Below are 11,849 nucleotides of genomic sequence, written 5' to 3'. Positions count from 1 at the left end.
ACACACACACACACACACACACACACACACACACACACACACACACAGATCCTATACTATCCTGCTGGCTAAGTGTTCTGCCTTCACACTATGGCCCACTTTCAACCTGAGCCTCTTTATCCGTGCTGGCCTGGCAGCCTGGATCCTCTCTGCTCTTATCTGCCTCCTCCATAGATAAGCTAGGATGGGCAAGTGTGCTATGGTGATTACCAAGTCTCTGGGAGGCCACTGGAAGGTAGACACACACACGAGCACGATGTTCAATCAACTCAGCAAAGATGAGCGTCCCTGTTGTGACTACAGTCCGATGAGTTAGAGGTTACAGGACACAACACATGTTTTCATTGTCACCATGAAGCTGAAACTACCACTGGGAAATGGAAAACATAGGTTTCTGCATCCAATTCAGTCAATGTGTATAAAAGAAGACGAAGAGGAAGAAACTATCAATATATTGTCAAATATTTCCAACAACCTCCAAACATTTAAAATCTTCAACATCACAGAAATGGCAAAAATATTCTCCCTCTTCTTCCCTCAGTTCCTGTTTTACACACCACTTCTGCTTCAATATCGGAGGATTAAGGTGAAGAAAGAGTTCAGAAAGAGAATTTAAAGAACAAAGACCAGCTTACTGGAACTTTCAAGCACATTGCCTCATTGCCTTCATTAAGCAAATGGGGCTGGCTCAGGTGTGGATGAAGATAGAAACCGTATAATGGAGCTTTGTGATTAGATTATTCTCACCGTCCACAGTTTAGGCTACAGCATCCAACTGTTCCGAGTCCGTTCAATCCATATGTATTAAAGTCCACTTCAGCAATGACCTTTTCTGCCCCAATATTCTTCTTTTTTTTATCCATGAAAGACAAGACACTCACAAAATGCCATTACATGTGTTCAGGTTTTGATATTCGCAGGAACTCGTGTTGTTGTCGTGCAGTTCCTGTCAGCTAGCCATCATATCTCTCTCCCCTTCTCTACAATCTCCCTCTCATCATCCAGAGGCACTCTGCCAACACGCAGCGTTATCTCTGGACCCCTCGAGCAGGGCACATCGTAGCTTATCGAAGCAGCAGCAGTACACCTCGGCCCCCTTGTGTAAGATGCGGAGGTGAGCTTGCTTGTATAGTGCAGCAAATATATTCCCACTTTTTTTGTGGATCTTCTCTGCGCTACGAACGAGACCGCTCATCCTCTGGTTACAGTTTTTTGAAAATATCCGTCGCCGTATTATCTGGTTTCATGTTTTTAATCACCTCTAGGATTACCGCGTGTACGTCTTATGAATAAGAATTAGACCACACCTATTTCTGTCTGTTGGAAACTTCTGCTGTTTCAGGATTTCTTCACTTGTGCTGAATCTTTGCAGCGCTCTCAACGCTGATGACAAAGCTTGCCATTGAAGCCAGTGCTATAATCATCAGCAGGGATGAAAAAAAGACTGCAGTAAAAACATCATAAAAACCCCATGACTGCATGAATAACTAAAAAATGAACACTGTGAAAGGGCATTATGTTTTAGCCAGCACAGCCATATGTTTGGCCTGCGTCCCCAGAACTCACTCAAACTCAATATACCCTTAATGAAATGATTAAACAATTGCTACAATAAAAATTATTTTTAAGGAAATGGAAAGTCCCTCACATTTAAGCTGCATCACAATTATGGAATGTGTGCTTTAGCCTCCTTGGGTCCTTGGACATCTGTTTCATCTTTTACACGACTTATCTGTGTGTCTCTTTGTGTTGACCTGATAAATCAGCCGTGGTCGGACACTCCTGCCATCCTTCACCAGTCAGATAGAGATCACTGGAGTCTGTGTTCTCCACTTATCGGCCCTCATCATCTTTAAAAGCCCTATTCCCTCCGAAGATAGAGACTCCCTGTGATCACGGCCCTTATGATTTATCCCTCAGCTCAGTGGGGTAGAAAGGAACTGAGTGCAGGGTGTGGGATAGGGTGGGGTTTCTAAAAACGCAATCTGTTTAATTCTTGATGGACGGGTCCTGCTGAAGGCATGATGTACAAGCCTGCAGTCTGATGTCGCTTTTCGGAGCAAATGGTGTCACTTAACAGCCAATGCACTTTCCAAAGGCGTTTATCAAGCTCGGCTCTCCGTACAAGCCACATCACTAATGGTCACTGTTAGATCAGATGGAAGAAATGAGTGAATAATTCAACAAGTAGCTTCTAAAATATATAACAGGCCACTTACCAATATCTACATTGCAAACTACCTTTTTAAAGAAGGTTAAGGGTGAGAAATGTTTTTTTTGTGCAGCCGGAATCCAAATACAAGCTACAAAATGAAAGACATTTTTTGCACTGAAGCTGGTTGATGCGAGATTGTCTGCTTCACATCCTTTTCAGAGCACAGTGTGATTAAAACAGCAACGCAAACATTTGAGTGGCAAACACAAAGAAAAGCAGAATCAAAAGGGCTCCGTTAGCTTTAAGTGCGAGACAAAAAAAAAAAAAAGTGGTGACTGAAAAAACATTGTTCAGCACGACTGTGATGAGCAAGGAGAAAAGGGAGGTTGAAAGCATTTCTCCAGGCAATCTAATAGTTTAAAAGACACCAGACCTCACAGGATTGAAAGAATAAATGGATTACACCCAGTTTACTATATAGACAATCCACAGGAAGTCAGCATAATTTCATCACAATGGAATAGTATGCAAAGTCAACACAAAGAACACTTCAGCAAGCACAGCCTGTGGATTAAAAGTTGCTGTGTGCATTTGCAAAAATCTGGCGATACATATCATGATGCGAGGGTAACCATTTACCATATTGCAATATATTGCAATAATGTGAGCGAGGCAATGTTTTTTTTAAATCAGATTTTAGGATGTCAGAGTAGAACACACCACCATATGCATACAATCTGAATACAATAAACTGTATGCACTAAGAATAGTGGAAACTGCATTTGCACAGTCAATGTAACATCCAACATCTTAGCACTACTTTGTGTGCAATCAGAGCCACTGTCTGCCACCAAACTTGGAATGTAAACTATTCATTAAAAATCCAAAAGTGGCTGAACGTCTTACAGTAAAGGCATTTGAAATATCTATTTTTCTTTGTACTAGCTGAATGTGCTTGAAGAACGTTTCTTCTGAGAAGCAAACTTTGTTGATGTGTTTGAGAAAGAAAGACAGCGGGCGCCCTGGTGGGATCCTTTGAAGCACGTCATTCCCCGTCTCTCCCACCCCTTGTCATCGCGACTCTCAACTTAGTAATGAAAGCATAAAATGCTAAAGAATACTTGAAAAAAAGAGAGAAGAAGAAGTAGGAGGTCTTGAAGATAGACACTCTCTTTCAAATCACACCGCGGGCACAGACAGTTTAATGATCCTTACCCTTGTGCCGAAAGCCCTGAACGGACTGCTGTCTGCATGTTCAATGGGGTAGGATATGTTGAAATCATGGCCACAGGTGCCAGAGGCAAAATTGAGGTGTTCAGCTGTGTAGATCCAGTGAGTCCCATCGGAGTGATCAGCAGATGGTTCCAGTACGTAGGATTTGCCTTCAAGCGTTATGAAACCCCTGCAGAGAGAGGAAAGGTTGGACAACATGCCTCGTCATATTATATTCATTTTTCCAGAATTCAAATACTGGAATTGCACGGAAACATATAAGATATGCAGCAAATAAAGAATATGAAGGGATCCTGACTCATGCGTGACATCCTAACATAACCACAAAACCTGATACATCATTGTGATGTTTTTCCATTGTTTTCTATTTCTTAACTTTTTCTCACTTTTTTTTTTAACCTCTGTGATTTAGAGTGAGTCTGGATAAAATGTCAGATTCTCACAAACCTTGCACAATATTCACAACCACATGAACTCACACTAACCCCCCTCCCCAAAAGCCTGAGCACTCTGCCAACTCAAACCGAGAACAAATTGTCTCGGTGAGCCAGGCAATGTGTAGCTGTCCGTCAAAAAGAGTTCTGTGCATCACTTGTTGTAGTAATGAATAAATAGTAAGGACCAAGCGCAACAGCAAGGGCTTCACCATCAGGCGATTCGGTCTGCAGAGGGTGTAGTCGTTTGGCTCGTTTGGGAAAACATTCCTGATGGTGTCCAATGATATTACTGCAATCATTACCCCTGTGTGACATCTGCAAACACTAAAATTCCATACCTGTCTAAAGCCTTACAATAAGTCAAGTTCACTGCTTTTAAGCAGTATATACAAGGTGTCAGCTTAACGTATCAATATAGCAAAATTCATTACTTACTGAGGTCTGTTGACACGCCATTCCTCAGAGCTGGACACTTGAGACTTACACTTGGCCTCAAGTCAGACTATAAGGATAATTCTTGCTTATTACAACCTGGATCTGACTTTCATAGCTTTGATGACCATTTTAATAGTTTTGATGACATTGTGCTCATCAAAATAATTGATCAGAGAGGTTGTAAACCTTCCAACAATTTAGCCACATTACCTGAACCAATTTATTTGGAGGTTAAGGTGAGAGTGAGCACCAGAGAGGGTCCCGCCAGTGATACTCACTTACAAAGCGTGCGGTGCAGCTATGGCTAACATTTGCTTTAGGAAATAAAAAGGTGTCTGACACACTTACTTGATACCAGCACAGGTACTGAGGCTGACGTCCGAGTTGACATGACCCTCCACCTCACCGTGGTAATAGCAGTTTGCCTGTGTGAGCACAGACAAAAAGACTTCAGTATTTAAAGTTTAAGACAAGAGGGATAGTGCGACAATAACTTTAGGTTTCAAGCACACTTCAACAACAGACGTCCCAGCTGATCACTGTGGAATATGAGCAAGTTAACTCTGGGGGTAATCGTCTTTTGCAGAGTTAGCAGCAGCCATTCATGCTCATCACCACAGCTGGATGATAGCTGAAATCTGTGCGTGCTGCTGCATTCACAGGTACCCGCTTTCATGGACCACCTGTCAAGCTGCAGCATTGAGCAACGAAAGCGAATTAAAGCCCGTGTTTATTGAACCAGGCCTAGCAGCGAGAGGGCGGGGAGGAAGCGTCTGGCTTAGAATGAAAACAGCCCCTCTGCTATAGTTAGACGGCCTCGCTCAGGTGAGGTCTAACCAACGGCCCCACCGCCACCCTGTTCTGGAAAACAAGGAAATGTGAGTTTTCCAGGCAGTGCATTTTAAAGTCCGGCTTCCTTCAACTTTGAGAGGCTGCTGATTTTGCATGTTCGGTGACTTTCAGTGAGTTTCATGGTGCTAAAGGGGATCCTTGGTTGATCTTGCGTCCCAGAACTTCTTCACAATAATTCTGCAATAAAACTATGATAATCTCACTTCTGACACAAGCTAGTTGAAATAGCGTCAACAGACTTTCTTTCAGTCTTACCTCCCAAGTAAGCATTTATCTCCAATCTGGATTTAGTATTGAATCCACTAATTGAATCCTTAAGAAATCCCTTCAGATCTGCTCCAAAATGTAATGGGTTCTTCCTTGCCTCATGCTACACCCGTCCTCCAAATTACATGAAAACCGGGCCATGAAAATAGTTTTTTTCCGTAATCCTGCTGACAAACAAAGTGAACAGACTTAACCCACATGGCAGAGGCAATTATCAGGTTCAGGTTTCAGTTGTTTTTTTTTTTTTTGGTCCGGCAACTTGTAACTGCTCTTACCAGTGTCAATTCCAACCATAGTAGCTAAGCAGCAGCTAGAAGTTAGTGACCCTCTGATGAACATAGACGAGCGTTTAGCAGCAGAACAAAACAGAGCTAAAAGACGAGTGATGACTGGACTTACATTCGTTGCATTGCTAGAAACATGACTCTAAAACAGTGCTGATGGTACTCCATGTCTGCTGGATGTGTAATTGGGCAATTGTTTGCTTATACATTAGCCATAACAACTTTATACAGCGGTAATACATGTGTTCTGCTGCTCCCAAAGGGCCACAAAATTGTCCATTGACAACTTACAAAGAACAAGAGTTAATATTAAAAGAACAAAAAGGAAAACTCTGTCTCCAGAATATGATAATGTTTACATACGAATAATACCAATAAACGGAACTGGAAAACAAAATGCTTACAATCTTTGCAGCACTTACATTTCACCCAAAACGTATTTTGGCAAAAAACAGTTGCGTAGCATATAAATCAAATTCTTTGGAGACAAGGTTAAATAATGGAAGCCAAACCTACTGCCCAAAACACAACATCTTATTCAGAGGACATTCAAGAAGCCTTCGTGTGTCTGGCCACTTTCCATATCTCTACCTAGAGGTGTACTGAAAGAGAACTATCCATTATGTTGAGGTAAAAAGGTGCAAAGAAAGGACAGCCCATTACATGAAAAATGAAATTTTAGTGTAGCGAGGAGGAGCAGGGCTGGATTTAGTGCGCTGAGTTAATGCTACCACCTCATGTTTCTTTGATGAGATCATGACTGTGATGCATCGATATAGGGGATATGAATAGACTTTTTGTTTCTAAGGTTTCTGCAGAGAGAAATGAGAGAGGAAAGTGCTTATGTCTTCATATCTGGGATAAGGAAGATTAATAGCTAATACCCAGATTATAGTGGGAGGCAACCCTGGGTGTGAACATTACATTGTTTATGCATTTATTATTCTAAGTTAACTCTTTAATATCCACGCTGGTGATTGATATTGTAATGGGAAAATATGGCATAGTCTCATGTGAAGGTTTAAAGAGTGTAAGTCCTAAAAGAGCAGACACCAAACTGTAGTTTCAGTAGATGACTTTAATTAGTTTAGTATCCAGGTGTCTTGTTATCTGTTATCATTGTGCACTGTTTCTTTCTTCTTCGTAAGACAGACACAGAGAGGCCTTGACTAACAGCGATCCTCTGTTTGAAATACTTTTAACTTCCTTTGTGACGCATTATCTGAAGTTGTAAAGGCGTAAACCTTTGCATGCATATATGATGTGTGAGGGTAAAGAATGTCTATTCTGTCTCTGCAATGGTCATTTTAAGGGAGCATTCAAAGGAAGCATCTGCTGTGTGTTTAAACTGTTTATTGTAAGGCAAACTGTGAACAAAGGGATTTGCAAACAGGAGTTAAAGCATCTTCCTGACTGTCTTAAATGAAGTATACTAAGGCTGGAAGGATGACCTGTTTTTTATTTGTGTTCTCCTTTGTGTATTCTTGTTAGCTAAGCAGATAACAGGAAGCTGTCTGAGCATAAATGTCCATGCATTGTGACTGTTAGGCAGACCACTCTTACAGATCACTGCAATGTGTCTGTGAGACTGTTCTCTTTGCTTGCAAATAAATTGACTTTACAAACCTTGATCGTTCATCAAGACTGTTTACTTTATATTGATTGAAAACCTTCACTTTCTTCTCCCGACTAGTCATAAGAAATATTCCACAACAATATTCCCAGTAGATGGCTTTTGTTACAGCACATGGTACTTAGAGAGAAAGGGAGAGTACGTAAAACGGACAGAGGGAACCGAGGGAGGGCTGACTCACGCTGAAGTCACTCCCAGCAGTACCTTGTCTTTGACACACAACTGAACCCTCCAGATCCCTTGCCCAGATCACTATATCAGTCTCCTCCTGCCGGCAGGACAAATAAATTAACTAGGGATCGGCCTCAAAAGATCTGGCCGTTTCCAGTAAAAAAAAGACCCTCCCATGAAGAGCTGGCTGTGGTCATAAGAGAGGAATGAGAGGAGGGATGGAGGTTGAAAGGTTACCGGCAGTGATCCTTTGGTCTATGCATTCAAGTTTTAATCCACCACTTCATGGAGTGCAGAAGGATTTCTTCGTAGGGCTGGAGCTATCAATTATTTTAGTATCCTACCAATTAGTCCATCGAATAATCCCATAAAAAATATTTCTGCTTTATGAAGGAGCAATAGTAAATATACAAAAGAGAAAATAATTTTTTTTTAGAAAAATCAACATTTTTATTGCTTAAATAAATTCCACACAATAGTATTATCTGTCAGAACTAAACCAATTTAGTTTATTTAAGTGCAAGTCCAGGTTTCAAGGCTCCAGACCACCACTTTCACCACTTTCACCACTTTCACCACTTTCCGGAAACCTTCCCGAAATGTAATTTCAAGTTTTCTGAATTAAGTGTTATCCTTTTACCCTGTTAGTGTCATCTATAGTGGTGATTTGCATAAAAACACACAATTCAAATTATTAAGAAGTACATTTTTGCAGTCCTAATTAAATATTTGTTTAGATTAAAAAAAATTCTTGTCAAGTTTTAATTATGTATTATAAGCTGCTTATAGCTACTGATTGAAGTTAAACAGATACTACTTCCCTCTAATATCTATTTTATATTGCTGTGTAAGTAAACATCTCTTCAAACAATTGGATTTATTCAGCTTTCTTGCAAAAAACTACATCTTACAAGAATATGAACACATAATAATGTTTTAATTTACCTTAGCCCAATTGTCATTTTTACTGAATGGAGCATAAACCCATCATAATGTAACTCAATGCAACACTAGCTGTTAGCTCTTTTATTTAGCCAAGCACGGGTGATTCCTCGATTTTACATTATTTTAATTTGAATATTTTGGGCCGTTTATCAAACAAAACAAGCTGAAGGCTCTGGGAGATTGTGATGGCATATTTCCCATACTCCTCAAATATTCTAAAGACTTCAACAAATCAATTAATCTTAATGAAAACAAACCAGGTGCAGGAGCCCTAAACCCATCACGTCATTCATCTTACCACCATTCATGCTGTCCGGCCTCTCGGTGTCTTCGGAGTCTATCCTGAGCTGACCCGCTGCAACTCCTGCATTGTCTCTATGCTTTGGAATGGCAGCAATTCAGACGAGCTGACCGAGCCCAGCCAATGGTGGGCCAGCTCTGGTCTCGTCGCAGTCTCAAGAGGAAAATATTGTTAAATTCACTGTGTGGGCTGGCCATTATTGAATTACATTAATCTCCTCTTTTATGGATTTCAGCATAAGTAGGCCAGGCATTTAGTACACAGACCTCACAGGATGTCTATTATTATGCTTTCCGGGTATCTGAACATAAATTAGACGTTTAATTGCTTTCCAAACTGCAGATGATCAAATCACTGAAATCTAGCAAGCAGGTGGAGGCTTTGAGGCATACTGAACTGTCAGCACAGTACACACTCATACTTTCCTTATAGTCCTGCTGTTTATAAGGAATGAAAAAATCCTTAAAGGGATATTTATGGGTCCATGGAAGATGTTTTCAAAGACCCATTATATTTAAAAGCAGAACATATTTTGCTCCGGAAAAAATAAATAAGCTTAATGAAGATGAGAAATATTAATCACAAAACTGGAGCACATCACAAGAAGACAAAACGCTAACCTTGCATGGTTGGAAAACACTCAGTATAATCGAGTGTTATGAAGTAATTAACTCATAAACTGCAAAAAAAAGAAGATATGTTTGTAAGTTATGAAGTAATAAACATTAAAGAACCTAAGTCAAAATGAGTGAAACTTAATTTGAGAGACTTAACAGATGTACTTTCGATAAAAGTGCAATCTTAATTTAACAAGTACAAGGCTCATGAATGGGACTAAAGTGTGACGTCTGAAGTGCACTTAGATGTTCACTAGTTTAATATTTTCTTGCAGACCCGTGTTGCAAGCCATTGTTTGGGACAGTCTGAAATTCATCCATTATAAAAAAGACTTGAGCCGTTCCCTGAAACTGAGTCTGTTCTCTGACCTGTGTCCGCCCTTTATTTCATCAAAAATGAAACTGCTGGAAAATAACAAAAATGGTCCCACTCACCTATCCAGGATTCTTTATGTGCAAGATTACCCCCTTCTAAGCGGTTTAAAAGTGGGTCTAACTGTGACATCAACTGACCCAATTGATGTCGCAGTTGGGTCAATAGACGACATCAAACAAGAAGAAGCACAATGAAGCAGAACCCGACAAGAAGAAGGGCTCCACAGAAGCCCAACATTCCTGAGAGCTGTCGGGTGGGTGATGAAGAATTGTGTCAGCCTTAATAATAAAAAAAATAAAAGGTTGTTAACATACCGTGAAGTTGTGAGAGCCTGTGACCGCAATTCCATCTTCCAGGTAATGGGTTTCTATATAGTTACTTGCAAACAGCCCCCTAGAAAGAATAAACAAAGACAACAAACGCTCAGAAGTGACCCGAAGGGGCTTCATCCTGAAAAATCAATCACAGTGTCTTAAGCCAGACTATGGAAGATAAACAGTGTGATGGGATTTAAACTGTAACCATGCTTTAGACGAGTCTAAATTGAACTGAGCAGCTGCAGGCATCAAGAAAGAAGGCTGGTGTGGCGTTTTCTATCAAGCCACTTTCACACCACATGCATGCACCATGAAAAAAACATTCAATATCAATCCATAACTCATTCTATGTGATACGGTAGAACAGTAATTAGCTTACACATTGCAGTGGATGGAAGGTAGTGAGCAGATAGACGTAATAGTGAGATCTGATCATTTTGTTGACAGGAAAACAGTGAAGAAATCAATAACACTATGAAGTGATTCTCTGAGGTGACCGAATGATCCTTTTACAGTTTTTATCTAGAAAGCCCAATAAATCAAGTAAACCTCTGCTGCAGGCCAACTGAGACATGTTGCACTGCTTTCTCCTTCTTCTCCTTCTTCTTCTTCTTCTTCTTATACGTAAGAGTTGATGAAAGAGCAGCATATAATTCAGGGGTCTCAACCATGTTCGGCTGGAAGGATTACCGCAATACCTTGTTAATGTGGCACCTTCTGCCTACTCATGTATCTCCATCATAGCAAACTCAGGTTTGTTATCACTCTTTCAAAATGATTGCTTCCCACCAGCCAACCACTGTTCACAAGGTCGCTGTACTGTTCACAGTAAACAACTTGCTGTCTTGTAATGTCTTGAAGTCGTTGTGTTTTTTACCAAGCTACTGTTCAACCTACTGTTTCCATGGTCAAGAATTAACCCTCAATATTTTGTCCCCATAGGGCATTCATGGCGGTGTCACTCACAATCGTTTGCGCTACTTTGTCATGTTTTGAAGAAACTATTCGTGTTCATACTGAACAAACAGCATACGAGTGAATTATGCTACGATCATCATGCCATAACTCTGGGTCACCAATGGAATCCATTGCAGTGGTTTTATATCCAAGTCTACAGCTGCTATAGCTTATAGGAGGGTCATTTATTATTTGATTTTTGGTAAACCTCATAACCGCTGAACTAATTCTGACCTGTCATTGCAAGATAAATCCTTACTGTCACAGCCTTACTACAATGATGTCTGCCCTTCTCGTCACTTACCGAGGTTACTGGACACTCGTGAGGGGAAGGACGCTCTCAAGAGTGTAAATGAGACTGTCCATGTATTGTACATGAAGCGAGTGCATGTACAGTATTACACTACAGGACGCCAGCAGATGGCTGGCTTGTGCTTAATCCACAGTAGAGGAACAAACATCAGCAGGCAGCTGGATTCTGTTACTGACCTCACTGCTGACAACCCAGCTGGGAGTGTCAGCTGTAACAACCTGGGGAGGGAGGTTATTTTGTTTGGGAGCTGTCAGCATGAGACACAATGCTTCCCCGCCCTCTACTCCTCTGCTGAGCCAAAGAGCTGGTAATAATCATCGGATCAAAGCGAGGCCAAGGAGTAGAGAAAGCCAAATAAAATGATGTGTTTCTTCAGTCTTAATTAGGTCTGCGCTCTCGGTCGGACACAGAACCTCAACATCTGCCCACAACAGACAGTCCAGTGTGGTGATTGTGTATGTGGCAGCCTCACTGCCTGCCTTTAACACTCTGGGAGAGTGTGGGTATAAAAGCACCCATGTGTTTGCAACATGGAACCAAGAAACCACTCCTTAGT

General features: G+C 40.9%; 1 protein-coding gene across 1 annotated transcript in view; it reads right to left on the bottom strand.

Annotated features, from left to right (window-relative positions):
* Positions 1-11,849, bottom strand: part of adam12a (ADAM metallopeptidase domain 12a) — a 64,153-nt gene that overhangs the window by 23,699 nt on the left and 28,605 nt on the right. Inside the window, exons 4-6 of the mRNA XM_031842896.1 lie at positions 10,021-10,099; positions 4,609-4,685; positions 3,371-3,557 (exon numbers count right to left, since the gene is read on the bottom strand). Coding sequence (XP_031698756.1) covers positions 3,371-3,557; positions 4,609-4,685; positions 10,021-10,099 — 343 coding nt within the window. The remainder of the gene's footprint in view (positions 1-3,370; positions 3,558-4,608; positions 4,686-10,020; positions 10,100-11,849) is intronic.

This window comes from Anarrhichthys ocellatus, unplaced genomic scaffold (assembly GCF_004355925.1).
Source record: "Anarrhichthys ocellatus isolate YVR2014 unplaced genomic scaffold, GSC_Weel_1.0 scaffold4, whole genome shotgun sequence".
Taxonomy (NCBI): Eukaryota; Metazoa; Chordata; class Actinopteri; order Perciformes; family Anarhichadidae; genus Anarrhichthys; species Anarrhichthys ocellatus.
The sequence above is the reverse complement of the archived record's forward strand: the minus strand, read 5'-3'. Positions and strand labels throughout refer to the sequence as shown.